Here is a 15,841-nt window from a genome sequence, read left to right as displayed (position 1 = left end):
GTGCAAAAGAGTGAACAGAAAAAAAAGAACAGGGGCGGACAAAGGAAGAGGAACTGAGGATGTGAGGAGGTAAGGGAGGAGAAAATATAAGTTATTGGAGGAATGAGATAAAGGATGAAGGGAAGGAAGAAAGGAAGGTGAGAGATGACGTGGAAGGAAAGTGAAGGGAAATAAAGCACAGCAGGAGGAGAATCCAGGAGAAGGGAGGAGGGTAGAGGAGAGGAAAGACAGGAGAGGAGTGAGCAAGTGAGACAGGTGGAAGAGGGGGGAGAAAACAGGATGGGGGAGAGATGGGAAGGAGAGATGACAATGATGCAGAGGAGATGAGGCAGGTGGGTGGGGAGATAAGAGGAGCAGCAGAAATGTAAAAGAGGAGAGAAGAGGGGGATGCAGAAGAGGGCGAGCCGACCTGGACTCCCCACCGAGGAGTGATATGATGCTAATCTCTCAGCTGGAGCATCTGGTCCGGCCTTGAACACCGACTCCTGCAGGCAGATCCCAGCGATCCGGGGCCCGGGGCCCGGGTCCCCTCGACCTGTGCAGATGGCCCTGATAACCCACGTCCACGGCTCTGACTCTGCGGGTCAACGCCGTGCAGATCGACAAAGACGTGGCTTGTCTCGTGGACAGGTCCCAGTTAATAAACCTGCAGCTCCCAGTTCCAGGTGATGACTGGAACCCCCCCCCGGGGACATTCCTCAGAGATGCTTTAATGTGACGTCCGCTCTGAAGATGAGCCGTTAATCGTCTGTGTTGTAGCTTAAGTGTTGCCTCGCAAATCACTTTGATAGCCAGAGTGCGTGTTTATACAGTGACTGGAAATATACACATAGATGGATTATTTAATGGGCCCAAGAGCCCAAAAGATGAGAAACTACAGACGACTTTAAAAGAGACAGAGAAGTGAAACAGATGCAAAACGACTAAAGGAGACACAATGTGACCTTAAAGACACGCAAAACTCCTACAAAGAGGCACAGGACTACAACAACAGACACCAACTGACTGAGACACAAAATGACCTCAAGATGCAAAACTACAACAGACATTAAATGACCACAAGGAGACACAACAAATACAAAGGGACAGAATATTAGAACAAATATGCACAAAGTAACGACAACAGACACAAAACAAGGAGACACAAAACTACAATCAACAAACAAAACTACAACAAACAGACATTAGACGACTATAAAGAGACACGATAAAACAAATCGATACTTAACGACAACAAGCAGACACAGAACAAATACAAAGAGACACAAAAAAATACGACATGTTAACACAACAGAGAGACACACAAGGACTACAAAACCCGCAGAACGACTTCAAAGATGGAAAACAACCACATTTAATGACAAAAAAAGAGACGCACATATATATAACAAAGAGACAGAAAATGATATAAAGACAAAAGACAACCACACAAGGGGACACATTTTTTATGTCTCTCCGTCTGGAGGGGGGGGGTCTTGCTGCCATGTCAGAGGGTTGGGCCCCCCCCTACATGTCGTCTACATCCACAGATATAGAGATGATTTATGGTTTTTATTGAAGACTCAAGATGCCATGAAGAGCTAGTGGAGGACACACAGAGACACCACGACCATTAAGTCCTCACGAGCTGAAGACATTCCAGATGCTGCCGGAGAGCAGGACGACATCACAGAGACCGTGTGGCTCATGAATGTCAACAACTCTGATTAAAAGCCATTCCGCTCGAAGGGGGGGGGAAGAAAGAAAGAAACTGCTGCCTTTGCCTTTCATGCCCATTTATCACATGGAATTGTTTGTATACAGTTGTTTGATTCTCCCCGAGTGTGTGTCAGAGCGAGAGATGAGATGAGATGAATGTAATTAAAGCTTTTTTTAATTAGACGCTGTTCTTTTCTGGGAAGCCTGTGGCCGCGCGGGGTGGAGCCAGAGTGGAGACAGGAGGTTTGTGGTCCGGCTGAGGGAACCACACCGGCCGAGGGTAATGGAAACCGGGTGTTCACTGTACACACGCACACACACACACACACACAAGCATATATACACTAACACACACACACACACACACATATATATATATACACACACACACACATTTGCACCCAGACACACACATAAGCCAAAGCTGAGGAGGGAACATACACACACACACAAAGCCACATAAACTTATACAGACATGAATTTGGATGCACAGCCCTCACAATACTAATGTACACCCCCCCCACTACACACAAACACACAGATATATCCAAATGCATGAAGTCATGTGACTACCTGTTTTATAGAATTCAGCCTGCTGACACGTAAATTCACTAAATAGTGATGATGTGTGCGTTTGCATGTGCACATCCATGGGTCCAAGCTCATGCATACATAATAAACAAATAACACACACACACACACAATCCTCCACCACACTGATGCACAATCCACACGCACAGGCACGGATGAGTACACGCAGGGAGGCCCGACGCATGAGTGCACACACTCACTCCACCGCCTGTCACTCACACACGGATGTGCGTGTGCAAACGCAGGGCTCATTATAGATGCATAGAGTGTTTATGTGCACACAAGACATATAAACACTCCGCTGCACGCACGCACACACATGCATGGGTGCACACTCTGCACCACCGTCACTATAACTTCCCCATCCCCCTCCCCCCGGCCATTTCACATGCATACACACGCACACATGCATGCACTCACATATAAATGCGCTTAGGCACATGCTTGAGCACACACACACACTCACACACACACATTATAAGCCCTCATCACTCAAATCCCCTGGCACACAAACACATGCACGCACACATTACGTTTCTTCTTCACAAGTGCACGCACACACGGGCAGTCACGACAACAGGGTGCACACACACACACACACACACACACACACATCCAGCCACAGTGCAACAATGTGATAGAAACCTATATCCTGCATCATGCACACACACACACGCACACACACTCGTACAGTACAGCAGGGCCGGGAAATGCAGAAAACAGATATCAGGCATCTCCTGACATCACAGGGACGAGGACCCGCCTTTTCCATTTAGACCCTGACGTCAGTTTTCCACAGAAACTGTTGCACCCTAAACTACAGGATATCTGACTCTTCCTCTGTCGACAGATCAGTGAGAGGAACCCGGAGCGGAGGACCTTCACCCTGCAGACGCTCCTCACCGGGTGCAGAGCATCCGTGTGTCAGTGCAAACAGGGCGAACCCAGTGCAACCCAGTGCAACCCAGAACCAGTGACTCGCAGGCCCCAGTCAGATGTAAACATGTGGAAAACACCGAGGTGTGAGGGCGCATACGTTTAAACACTGACACCACATGTGAGCAACCCTCCTTCTACAAACACCAGTATAACTTCTACTCTACTGCTGCACCAGAACCATCACATCAGTTCCTCTTCCTCCTCCTCTGTCGGCCCTGGACAGTGGAGCTCCAGCAGGTCAGGTCGGGCAGCAACAGGTCAGTCGCTATGCACAGGGCACCATCTAGTGTTGCAAGCAGAGTATGAGAGAGCAGCTGAGGAGTTTTACTGGATGAGGAGGAGGCACAGCCATGTTGTGTGTGTGTGTGTGTGTGTGTGTTTGCAGACTTTGTGTGGAGTGCAGTTTCCCCCCTCCTGAGGTCACCAGGAGGTTAGTTACACGTCGGAGTAGAAGAATAGAGGTGAGACGGAGCTGAACCAACCTGGGCAGCCCTGGGTTGGATGAGGAGGGGGGGGATGGGCAGCGGCTGTGGTTGTTTGCTCTAGTCCTGGTTTGTGAACAAACTGAGACCTGGAGGCTCTGCTGCTGCTGCTCGGAGGAAGGATTCAACTTGAACTTCAGTTTCTCCATCACGAGCAGAAAACTGGATTCAGTGGCTGTTCTCATTAAAGCTGCAACGGTTAATCAACGAGTCTGTGAATGTCAAATCAGCCCAGAACTATTTTGAAGGTCAATTAACGGTTTGAATCATTTTTAAGCAGCGATTTGCAACATTTTAAGATCTTTGGAATATTTCACCTTGGGAAACATTATTCGGACCCCAAAATTAATAAAGGAAATAACTCACAGGTTCATTCACTCATCAAAACACTTACTAGCTGCATTAAATCGTCGTCCAAGGGAAATATTTATCATGTTTTCATTGGTAGGGAACATTATCTGTTTTCAAACACATTGACATTTGCAAACATGAGTCACACAGTGTATTTTATCAGCTCGTTGCTGTGCACACACACACACACACACCCACACACCTACACCTGTCGCTCCCCTCTGACCTTGTTTCACTGTTCACACGTCATCAACAACACTGGAGCCATTTAGCACTTTTACGAGTGTTTCAAGTGCAAATAAAACCCAGGAAAGTTCTTGTTTACAAGAAAATTCAACCTGTTTTCTGATGGTTTTGTGAAACCGGACACAAACATCCCATGAAGATTAGAAAATAAAGTCAATAACAGATCACATGAACGTTTGATGTGGAAACTGCAGAAGATTCTGATAAACTATCTCTGAATGATATTCACACAATAATTTAAAGGGTTATTTTGGTTTGAAATATTTCATGCTTCCAATTTTCAGAAGCTTAACGTCTCATTTGTTCGAGGCAGATAAAAAACAAAAGTTGCAGGAAACAAACTCTGAAAAACCAAACTTTGCAAAAAACCAATAAAACACAGCAAATGGTGTTTATTGTCAAAGTGTAGGAGTAGGACAATGTTATATGTGCATAATTCATTATTGTGTACTCTAATTGTGCAACAAACTAAGCTACAGTATATACAGACATCTATCATTAACTGTTGATAGCTGGATGACAGTTATACTGTATAACAGTAAAATCTAGTTGGCCGGTTGCTTGGGCAGGACAGTCTCCACAGACGATCCGGCGAAGGCCCAAGACTTTGGTATCATCTGCGTCAAATGCAAAATGGTGACTCTTACAGTGTAATATCAATCAATACGACTAAACACATCCATTTAAAAACATCCACATGAATATACTCAATGCAACAAATGTTATGCAGAACATCTTCTTCTTCTTCTCCCCCCCGCCCACCAAACGCTCTCTTTTACCTCCATAAAATCCAGTAAAGGTTAAACAAACATTTAAATGTTACATATCCCATAAAAGTAAAAAGAGAATAATGTTATGAGAACCCTCAGTCTACATAGCAACGATGCTTTGTGAAAAATATATGTATCGTAGAGTGAACTAAACATTTACATGTTTTTACAGGTGGAAAGAAAACATCGTTTTTGACATAACTTTTTTTTTTTTTTTCAGAATAATAATAATAATAATACAGCCCCACAGTCTTATGAACATGCTATGATCTCTCGTTACTCACTCCGATCAGTGTCCGTGTGACCAGGCCGGCGGCCCGCCACAGGGTCGTGGTTGTGTAAGTGTGTTTGCATGTCTCGCGTGTGCATGTATGCATATGCGTGTGTGTGTATGTGTGTGTGTGTCAGTTGGTGTGTGTTTGCAGGCTCAACAGTCCCCAGAGTTGTGCGAATGTGGCCCGGTCTCCATTTTCCAGTCTCTCTGGTCGGCGGGCTCTGCCTGGCCGTGCTGGGAGGCAGCGGGAGACAGTGACATCTGTCTTCGGGGGTTCCCGCTGTGCATGGTGTTCCAGTGGCGCTTCAGGTCCGACGCTTTGATGAAGGCTTTTTCGCAGGAGCCGCAGTTGAACGGTCGCTCGCCTCGGTGTTGCCGTTCGTGGTCTTTCAGGTGGGACTTGTGCTTGAAGGCCTTTTCGCACATTTGACAGGCGAAGGGCCGCTCGTTGCTGTGAACCCTCTCGTGCCTCTTCAGGTCCGGGCCCCTGATGAAGGCCTTGCCACAGACGACGCAGCGGTGAGGCTTGAAGCCGGAGTGGATCTTCAGGTGCTCCTTGAGGTGGGCGGCAGTGGTGAAGGCTTTGGGGCAGTGCTCGCAAGCGTAGGGACGGTTGGCGGTGAGCAACCGCTCCTTTTTGGCGTTGTGGTCCAGGGGCTTCGCTCCCGTGCTCTGGCAGGAACCGTGGTCGCGGTGGCCGTACAGCAGGTACTCCAGCTTCATGTCGCTGGAGGTGGAGGAGCCCCAGCCGTGGCTGTGAGGATCTTTACTCATGTTGGTGTTGTAGTTGTGTGGCTGCGACACGTGCGAGCCGCCCGGCCCCATCCCGTCCATCCCCTGGTCGTAGAAGCTGTTCTTCCTCACCTCCTCCATGGCGAGCTCCTTCAGGATGGCGTCCTGAGCTCTCATCCCGTGGTCGCCCGGCGCCTGGTTCTCCCGGGTCTTCATGTTGGTCAGCTCCCGCTTCTGGGTGCACAGGTTATCCAGGAAGTTGATCCCCAAGATCTGGCCGGACGACATCATCATGTTGATGTCCTTCTTCCTGACGGCGAGCCGGGCCGTGTACATGTAGTTGAGCACCTCCTCGAAGATGTCGGAGCGGATGAAGTCCAGCTCCACGATGGAGTTGTCCTCGTCGCTCTGCTTCTTGAAGAGCTTCTTGAAATAGTTGCTGCAGGCGGCCAGGACACAGCGGTGAGCCCTGAACTCGATGTTCTCCACCACCACCACCACGTCGCAGTGCTCGCCTTCCATCCTCTGCTGGTTGAGCATCTTCAGGAAGGTGGCTTTGTGGTCGTAGTCGATATATCTCAGTAAATCAGACATGGTGGATAAATAGGAGGAACCTGCAGGAGGAGGAGGAGAAACAGGAGAGAGTCAAACACTTTGATTTTTCCCACAACAGGAGTGAGAGCTGCACATCAGATGAGGGGGGAGGAGCCTCGCGTCCACAAACATTCACCGGAGCAACTTTTAACGCGTTTTCTCCGCTTTTCTGTCACAGGGAGAATCGAACCAACTCAGGGAATCGAGCAGAAAACCCTCGGCGAGGGGAAACAGCGAGAGGCCCGACGGCGGCGAAAAGCCTCGGTAATGTCAGTTAAACACACACACACACACGCACGCACGCAAACAAGCAGCAGGAATCAAACACACGCACTTTTTCTTCCACCGGAGCGAAGCGTTTTTTGCGTGACAGCGGCGCGTGGCGTGCGTGGCGTGGCGTGCAGGGGGGAATACAAAAAAAACCTGTGCGAGAATATTTCACATTTCACTGCGCCCAGCCATTTTGGTCAGCGAGCCTCCATTGGCATGTTCCCGGAGCTGCACGGCGGCTCGCGAGCGGCGGCGGCGGAGGGAGGGAGGGAGGGAGGCGGCGAAGAAGAAGAAGGAGAAGAAGCGGCGGCGCGACGACAACGCGGTGCCGGGGCGACGGGGGAGAAGAGGGGGGAGAAACAAGAGTAAGTACCCGAAAGCCTGGACGCGATCCCGGTGTTGTCACGCAAAGGCAGTCGACGGAGATCCAGAGCTGTCGTTTTTCCTCTTCCTCCTCTTGTTGTGACTGCTGCCGCTCCACAGGAAGCGCCGCGCCGTCCTGCTGCCACCCAGCGCGCCGGAGAGGGTACTGCAGGCGAGATCGTGTGCGCGCGAGGCGAGGGCTCACTCCGCTTGGGGAAAAAGAGGAGGAGGAGGGGGGTACGGTGGTCGAGGGGGCTCAACGCACGTGCAAATTAGGAAAACACACGCAAGGAGAAAAAACACGTGGAAATAGGAAAAATACGTGCAATTTAAGAAAACACACGCAAATAGAAAAAAAAGCGTACCAATTAAGAAAACACACGCAAATTAAGAAAACACACGCTTCAATAACTTTGACCTACAGCAGGTGCAGCACTTCTTTGGGTCCCCTGGAAACATTCCCGTTTCAAATTGATGATTCGTGTTTTTCTGTTTGCATTATTTCCAAAGATTTATATTATCAAGGGATGGAACCACTCACCTTCAGGTTGCAGCCGCCCCCATGAACCCAAATAATATGCAGTAAACAGGGGGCCTCTGGGAGCCATCAGGGTCTGAGGCTCCTGGACAGTCTGGAACTGCACCTGGGTTCGTACCACAGCTCAACAGGATCCCACCAGTGGAGCAAAGAATCATTTTACCTCATTATACTGAAAACAGCACCTCATCTCAAACTACACCTCTTTCCCAGTAGATTATTTAATAATTTAGATTCTAACCCACAGAACCTCTTTTCACTATTTCATGTCAGTCGGTTGATTTCCTGATTTCAAGATCAGTGGCAAATTTGAAAAAGTGTGTTAATGGCACAAAATTTACAACGAAAGTTTATTTATTTTAAATTGGTTTAAGTGTTGTACTTTCATCTGTCACCTGAGATTAATTTGACCATTATAATTATTTTAACTTAAGTATTTGAGGTGTTACTTCTTTAATAGATCAAGGTTTAACATGTGATTAGTGGTCACATGTTCACAGCTCAGGTCCACAGTTCAGTGAGTGCACAAACTGTGGAGGACGTTACTAGGACAACGGTTCTTTGCTTCTGTTTTGTAAAAATCAATTAATGCAGAATTTTGAATTACCATTTCACATATAGGCAAAACTTGTAAGATTCAAAAATGTAAATGAATATTAATAAAACTGATCGAATTTTATGGAAAATGAACCAAACTTGTAACAAACTAAGCTGACAATCTCTTTGCGTGGATCCACTCGCACCCAGCAACAGAGACGGAGTGAGAGGTCACCCTGTTTCTTACCCCTCTGTGAAACGCAGCGGCAGCGGGGCGGGGCTTCAGAGGCCTCCGTGTGTTCGACATAATCACCTTCAACAGTATAAAAAACAAAAAGGTCTTAATTAGCCGGAGGCTCCTGCTCTTAACTCATCAATTAAGTGTTTACAGCGTTTGGCCTCATGAATAATAGATCAGCTCACACACTCAGTACATATATATATATATATATATTATAAACTATATATAAATATATACAGCTTTAAATAATCACTCATCAATTAAGATTAAACAAATTAATAAGTCACAAGTTGGAACATTAAATTTAAGATGATCAAAACCAAAGTGAGTTCCAATTATGATTCTATCTATGAGAATATAGAAGTATTCTCTATAAGTCATTATTGTAATCAAACCTAGAATAATTTGTGTTTTATTTATTATTCATAACTGTAAAGTCAACAAAACCCTTATTAGAATCTTCAATCAGCATTTTTCTCACAATAAAAACAACCAACAGGTTCACCGGTGACACAGGTTTCAGTTCTGTGGTCAACATTTTATTATTTCAGAGGAAAACAGCCAATTAAAAAAAAAAAACATTGCGTTTGCCATTTGTATTTCACCATTTTGAGGAAAAACGTGGCTGAACATGAACAACAGCTGTTTGTTTATTCAGATACAGTGGAGGAGGTGAGGGAGGCACACGGCCGACATGTTCAGGAGGTGGTGGGGGGGGGTCGACTGATCTCTTTTGGCTTTGCATCGCTGGGGCAGCGCTCGGCAGCCTGAGCCTCAGTCACACAAACCTGGGACTCGATCATCTGCCCTGAAAAACATTCACAGGCTGCGCAGGCACATTGAAAAATCTACTTCTTGCACAGAAATCTTGATTCCTTGGCGGTTTTTTTTTTTATAGCCAAAACAGACCATCAGTGGTGGAATCAACGGATGAGAAACAATAAAATACTGAAAAGATCATTAAAAAGAAGAAAAACACAATTCAAGTAGACAATGACACAAATCAACTGTGAGAGGATAAGTTGCTATAATCTGAGGAAAGCTTTTGATATGTACAGTGCTGGGCTGCGGGGACGCGCCTCACGGAAAATCATCCGGCTGTTGAGTGAGTGAGGCGATGCTTGCTGGCAAATGAGGTTGGCACTTCTACAGCAAGGTTAAATAGTGTTTACTTTCTAACATATACAGCCTATGGCGATTTTTAAAGTTTCTGGAGTGATGGCTTTATTTCATAAATAAAAGTCTGCTACAATTATTATTCTCGATAATCATAAAAATGCATCAAAGTCGTAAGGCAGTGAAAGCAACAAGGTTTTGCTCGCTGCACACACACAGGGAGTCGGCGTGCAGGCGGGTCGAGAACCATTTTTAAAAATCGTACAGGGTTTCTGGTTAAATCTTGCCGTTTGTTTGGCGATGCAACGTTGCGTCCTCATGCAAAATAGATTTGTTTCTTTTGCAGGTGGGTGGTTGCGACGAGCGGCGAGCTGCGGGAGTTTGGAGAGTGAGGAGCCGTTCCGGTCGTCCCAGAGTCCCGCCGGCTTCCATGAGGAGATCTGGGTGTTGGATTGTGGGAGGTCGAACAGAGAACAGCCCTCAGAGTTACTCCTGGAAGAGCAGAGCAAACAGGTTGGATTTCAGCTGCAGCGTCACGAAGACGGATTAAAAAGTTTATTACAGTTCTTTTTCCCCCGTCATGAACAGATGCACTGAGGGACTACTGGGTTACAACAATGCAAATACACAACATAGATACACACAGGCTGCTGGGGCACTTTGAATGTAACTTACAAACCAATAGAATTAATCTAACTGTCATACTAACTTACATTTGAATAACAAATACAGAAACAGCCATTATCTTTCTCTAACGATGTGGTTGTGGATTTGAGTTTCATTCCAGTTAAATGTTAACACATCAAAGTAAAGCATGCTTTATACACCACCTTCAAAGAGACGGGGAGATTTACACAATCTGCTCTTTGAGAGGGAGGGAGGCGTTTGTTTTCTAAATTGGGTTAAGAAGGATAACTGAGGAATGGGACTTGAAGCATTTCTCGCAGAGTTTGTTGGATTAAACGTGAAAGAAAATAACTAAAATCTCATGAGAACAATTGAAAACTCAGTTCTTGGATGGATTTGATGAGGTCAAATAAAGGACTGAAGACATCTGAATATACTGTGTTCTGAAAAATTCATCTGAATGATAAGTATGATGCTTTTATACTATTATTAAATGTTCTTGCCTCCCTTCATCGACTGACAGTTGTTTTTAAATAATCGGTTAAATCACATTTTTATAGGAAAGACTAAGTTTAAGTTTTTAAGTGGATGTTGTTTGTTTCTAATATTTTCTTTTGTCTTGTTTTGTTATACGTTGTTTTATTCCCATTTATTTAGAAAATCCCTTTGTTAAATTGTTTAGATAGGTGCTATTGAAATAGTTTTATTATTATATTGATAATAATAATGATATTCAACCTTTTACTTACTGATAAATTAAGAGAAATGATTGTATTTACAGAATGGTTTCTGTAGTTAAATGGTAATTTATTTTCTCAAATAAGAGTAATGACATTTTCTAAGTATTTTTCCTCACATGATTGATCCAGTAACTGATATGAAGAAACCAGAGAAAACCTCAGACACACTGATGAAGGGAAAGTCTTGTTTGGTGAAAAAGAATAAAGACTTGTAGTGATGCTGAGTTTAATTTTTAAAGACTGTGGATAATGCGACTTAAACGTTTTCTGACTCAGTGCCACGGTTCTGTGTGTATCTACAGTGAGAAGAGACAAGCATCTGAAAGACAAACATTTAGTATCATGTTAACACAGTACTGCTCAGAAACAGAAGCTGTTCTGACACAAAGGTATTAGACAGAGTGTGCGTGCACACACACACACACACACAAGACTGAAGGCAAGGCTGCAGAGACAAAGCCAAGCATTCCCATCTGGTGAGTCCCACAAGTACACACATGCACGCTGGCTCATCCCACACCCTGAGCATCGGGATCACCTCAGTCAGAAACTAATGGAAAAACAAGCTCCAGAGACAAAGGTAGATTTGAACAAACTGGACAATGTGTCGGGTCCAGGGACAAACAAACAGATGATGCTTAAGAGAAAAGGTGGCGGGGTTATAACGACATGCTGATGACATGAGAAGGTTCCATCACGCAGCTGTTCCACGGCCATAATCCTGACGCTACTGACGGCGGACATGTTGAAACACAAATGGCTGCATTTGTGAAGTTTGTTTGTTGCCACAAGGAGCGCTGACCTATTTTCCCCCCTCACACAGAAAGGAAGAGTGCAACTGAAAGAGCAGGACGTCACAAGTCGTTCCCCAGAAACACACTTGTTACATTTTAGTGAAACACCCCAAGCCTGATTGTTCCCCCTGTAGACGACACCGATGAGCTGCTGGGTCGAGCAAAGCTAGTATTTATTTTGTGTTAAGTAAAGCACAACATTAATGACGACACTGTTGGAAAACCACCGTGTCATTCAGGCTAAATTTACCTCAAATTTGTTTGTTAACCTTCTACTTGCTTGTCTGATTTAATCATTAATCTAAAATGAAAGATTATTGCGAAACAAAACCAGAATAAATGCACAATATTCTGCAGATGTATAAGCGTATATCAATTTCAAAATTTGTTCTAAAGTTAAGAGTTTCAGTCGGCAGCTCACACCGAGCGCTCTGAGAAGCAGAAGCCGGTCAAGCCAGTATTTAAAAGCACATTACTGCCAGTGTCCTTTGTGAGGCGACACAATGTAGACACAACAGTGCATGGAAATGTGTTGACAGAATATTGGCCGACATGGAGGCATAAATACTCCAACACAAGTTTTATTTCTGTATTAGCAGACCCCCTAACCCTTGCCCACTTTTTCTTTTCGATGATGCAATTCTTATCATATTCTAGAAATTTCAAAGATCGGCGTTTCAATCTAGATCTTTTGTAATGATTTGTCTGTGTCAGAGGTAAAAGAGCTTTATCATAAAAAAAAAGGGATGGTGCTTTCTTCCAGCAGGGGGGGGGTGTTGCAGTTAAATTACAGGGGATCGCATGAGACCGCCAGCAGCATTACTGTAAAGGTCTTTAAGCCTTGTCATTACGAGTTGAGACCATAATATCCGCTCTGTGAGCACACACGCACCAGCCGACCTTTTCCCTGCAGTGTGAGTGGAGTGGGAATGACAACAGCATGATGCATTAGCTGTAAGTGCTACAGAAGCAGGGCTGTCTGTACCAGTGACAAGAAGTGCTGATGGGAAAGCAGCATGCCCGAGAATGGAGACCAGCTTGGAAAAAAACCCCAGTCGAAACTAAATGACACCAGACTACACCGGGCAGCGCCGGGACCAGGACTGGGGCCTCGTGCTCTTACCTGGGTCAGTCCTCCCCCTCCTCTGGCGTGATCTCTGTCTCTTTATGTACCACTACTTTGGTCACTGACATGTCAGGATGCTGTTCTTTAGCCTCCTTTATGGCCTGAGCCAGCGCCTATACACGGGAGTGCAGTGCCAGAAGGGGTCACCAGGGGGAGACAGAACGGGGAAGGGCAGGGAGGGAGCGGGAGTTTGGATTGTAAGTCAGTAGTGCCAACAGGGGAGTCACTTTCAGTTAGACTTGTCATACTTCCAGTATCTGTTACATCACACGTTAATGTTTTGTTTTGAATGTCACATGCTGGACCGCCGAACTTGCAAAGGGAAAGTTAAGGTCCTGGCGATTCACTGAGGTAAGAATTTTACTTATATTGCTCAAACTTAAGACTTTAAAAAGGCAAAGAAAAATAATGACAATCGTGGATACATAAAAAACAGATTAGAACTCTGAGAGACCTGATCGTGGTCGATGTCGGTATCTCCTGTGATGACGATCCTCTTCTCGATTCTCGTCTCGGATACTCCTCCTTTCACCGTCTGACCAACGGAGCACAAAGACACGGATCAGTTCACATGGCAACAATCACATTAATAAAAGGTTTATCAAGAAATAAGAAGTCATGAATTATAGAGCGGATAAAATAGCTATAACATCTTAAAGAAAATAACCATAAAATTGATGAATTTGATTCTTTATCTTAATTGTCAGCTATTTTCACAAGATAATCATTAATTGTAAAATATAAGTACGCATGTCTCTATACTACACAGATTGGTTCACTTCCTTTCCCCACACTTCCTTTGTGTTTTGGCCCAGACACAGAGGAGCTGGAGACGTATACGAGGCTTCAAGTGTTAAAGAGGCCGTGGGGACAATAGACGAACCCTGACCTTTGTGATGTGTGTGGTGGTCGTGGTGCTGGAGGTTTCTGAGGTGATGGTCTGAGCGCTCAGCAACATCCCAGGGTCAGCGTCACCATTAGTGTCAACCTGGTGACAACCAAAACACATTGTGAGAAGTCTGTGGGCTGGAATAAGTCAAAATACTCCCTCCTGCAGGTTTTCATTTGGTGTCAGGTGAGTTTAATATTCAGTCATTTCATCTCTCCTGAGCAGTAAACTTCTTTTAAACCAGTTAGTGTATAGTGGTTTCATCAGAGCTAGTTTATTTATTTACGTCTACTTGATGTGGCTAAAAACGAGCTAATGGTGGAATTTGAGACTTGCAAAACCCAAATGAGCTAAAAATTAAAAGTACAATTATCAATTTAAAGAAATATTGATTAGTGCAGCTTCAAAGTGGAGATAATATATATATATTTTTTAAAGTTTTATTTGTAAAGAGGAAGTAGTCACACAGGAGATATAAAATACATTTTCCTCAGGAGTTGGTGGAGCCGAAAATGGAGCTAAAAGAGTGAATATCAGTTTAATGAGGATTTATTTATGAATAAATTAATGTTTGTTTTGCTCTGTATCTGCTGAGTGTGTAAAAAACAAGTTATTTTTTCCAAATATCAGCTAAAAAGATGACAAAACAATATACCATTGTTGTGGTTGCAGGTTATTTCAACCCCTTCACCCACAGTGGTCAAAAAAGGACACAACTGTTTAATCACAATCATGTCTAACGATCCCAGAACTCACCTCTGCAGCCTCATAGGTGATGGTCTTTGTCTCTGTGTGGACCACAGGCATCTCTTTGGTTCCCACCTCACTGTTCTCAAGACTCTGGAGGTAAAAAGGCCAGAAACGTACACATTTAGTGAATCGTACATTGTGCACAGAGGGAGCACAGCAGCGCTAAAACCATCTGCTCAAGTTAAATTAGTCTGAAGCAAATTGCTGCAGGTGTTCACTCTTAGCTGCAGCTCTTTGTTCTTAAAATAGCACCGCAAGGTCGTACATAAAATTTAATTGACGCAAATAAATACCGCATGCTAATAAAGTGAACCAAAGCCGCTCATTGTCGGGCTTAAATCTCTCAACCAGCATGCAGTCATGCATTAGATCTCCCTAATTCAGTGAAGGAAAAGATACTGGAAAGTGCAAATCACAAGGTTTCGATCAAGTGTGTGCACCACATCATGTCCCCTGATCTGCTCAGTGATAAGTTAGGAAGCGGAGATGCAGATCCATGCGTTCGGTGGAGTTTTGGCCCCTGATTATAGCGGCAGATTGTGTCAGCAGGAGGTGGTGGTGAGGTTACAGGGCCGAGGGAGAGGCCGCTGGCGCTGACGTGGGGTTACCTCCGACTGAGACATGGCTGGAGGTGAAGGGGTGAGTGGGTTTCCTGTGGGTTCAGTCACGTTCGTTTCCTCCTCCGGTTCTTCAGATACCAACACGTCTCCCCCTTCTGAAGCCTTTTCATCGACAGAGTCTTCTTCTGGTTTCAAATTTAGTTCTTTGTCATTGAACTTCTTCTCTGCCTCTTCTTTCATTTCATTCATCTCCTCCTCCTCCTCCTCCTCCTCCTCCTCTTCCTCCTCCTCCCTCTCAACTTCATCGTCTGAGCTGTCCGTCTGTGGGTAGTGGTATTTCTCTTTTTCAAAGGGCAAAGGATTCTGGGTGTCTGCAGAGATCTTTTGTTCTTCATCCTCTACTGGTAAACATTCATCCACTTGCTCATCCACCTCTTCGATACCATCTTTTAACTCTGTGGGAAACTCTTCTTCCTCGAAATACTGCACCTCATGAGAGAACTGGACTCTTTTGCCTGCATCTACTTCTGTCTCATTTCCCTCCTTTGCATGTTTACAATCTGTCAATTCATTCTCCAAAGCCTCCAAACAACTCTCCACTTCCTCCTCTGTT

The 15,841-nt window shown here is 45.0% G+C and overlaps 2 protein-coding genes across 25 annotated transcripts in view; both read right to left on the bottom strand.

Annotated features, from left to right (window-relative positions):
- Positions 1 to 4,679: 4,679 nt before the first annotated feature.
- Positions 4,680 to 7,471, bottom strand: LOC118118203 (zinc finger and BTB domain-containing protein 14). 2 transcript variants are annotated; one of them, XM_035171186.1, is made up of 2 exons: positions 7,321 to 7,471; positions 4,680 to 6,697 (listed from the first exon to the last, which is right to left on the bottom strand). In XM_035171186.1, exon 2 carries the CDS (start codon positions 6,675 to 6,677, stop codon positions 5,505 to 5,507), a length of 1,173 nt encoding a protein of 390 aa, XP_035027077.1. In that variant the 5' UTR covers positions 6,678 to 6,697; positions 7,321 to 7,471; the 3' UTR covers positions 4,680 to 5,504. The 2 variants fall into 2 exon arrangements, with proteins under 2 accessions (XP_035027077.1, XP_035027076.1); XM_035171185.1 differs by lacking the exon at positions 7,321 to 7,471 and adding an exon at positions 7,012 to 7,230.
- A 1,655-nt stretch (positions 7,472 to 9,126) lies between these two features.
- The window catches only part of epb41l3b (erythrocyte membrane protein band 4.1-like 3b), a 45,262-nt gene continuing 38,547 nt past the window's right edge, over positions 9,127 to 15,841 (bottom strand). For 22 of the 23 annotated variants that reach the window (XM_035169423.2, XM_035169418.2, XM_035169422.2 and 19 more), the window contains 5 exons: positions 14,675 to 14,758; positions 13,919 to 14,017; positions 13,484 to 13,564; positions 13,027 to 13,142; positions 9,127 to 10,234 (listed from right to left, as the gene is read on the bottom strand). In XM_035169423.2, coding sequence (XP_035025314.1) covers positions 13,032 to 13,142; positions 13,484 to 13,564; positions 13,919 to 14,017; positions 14,675 to 14,758 — 375 coding nt within the window. In that variant the 3' untranslated portion in view covers positions 9,127 to 10,234; positions 13,027 to 13,031. The remainder of the gene's footprint in view (positions 10,235 to 13,026; positions 13,143 to 13,483; positions 13,565 to 13,918; positions 14,018 to 14,674; positions 14,759 to 15,841) is intronic. The other variant, XM_035169421.2, reaches the window with a different exon arrangement.

Source organism: Hippoglossus stenolepis, chromosome 11 (genome assembly GCF_022539355.2).
Source record: "Hippoglossus stenolepis isolate QCI-W04-F060 chromosome 11, HSTE1.2, whole genome shotgun sequence".
In the NCBI taxonomy this organism is placed as follows: Eukaryota; Metazoa; Chordata; class Actinopteri; order Pleuronectiformes; family Pleuronectidae; genus Hippoglossus; species Hippoglossus stenolepis.
This window is presented reverse-complemented; position numbering and strand designations above follow the sequence as displayed.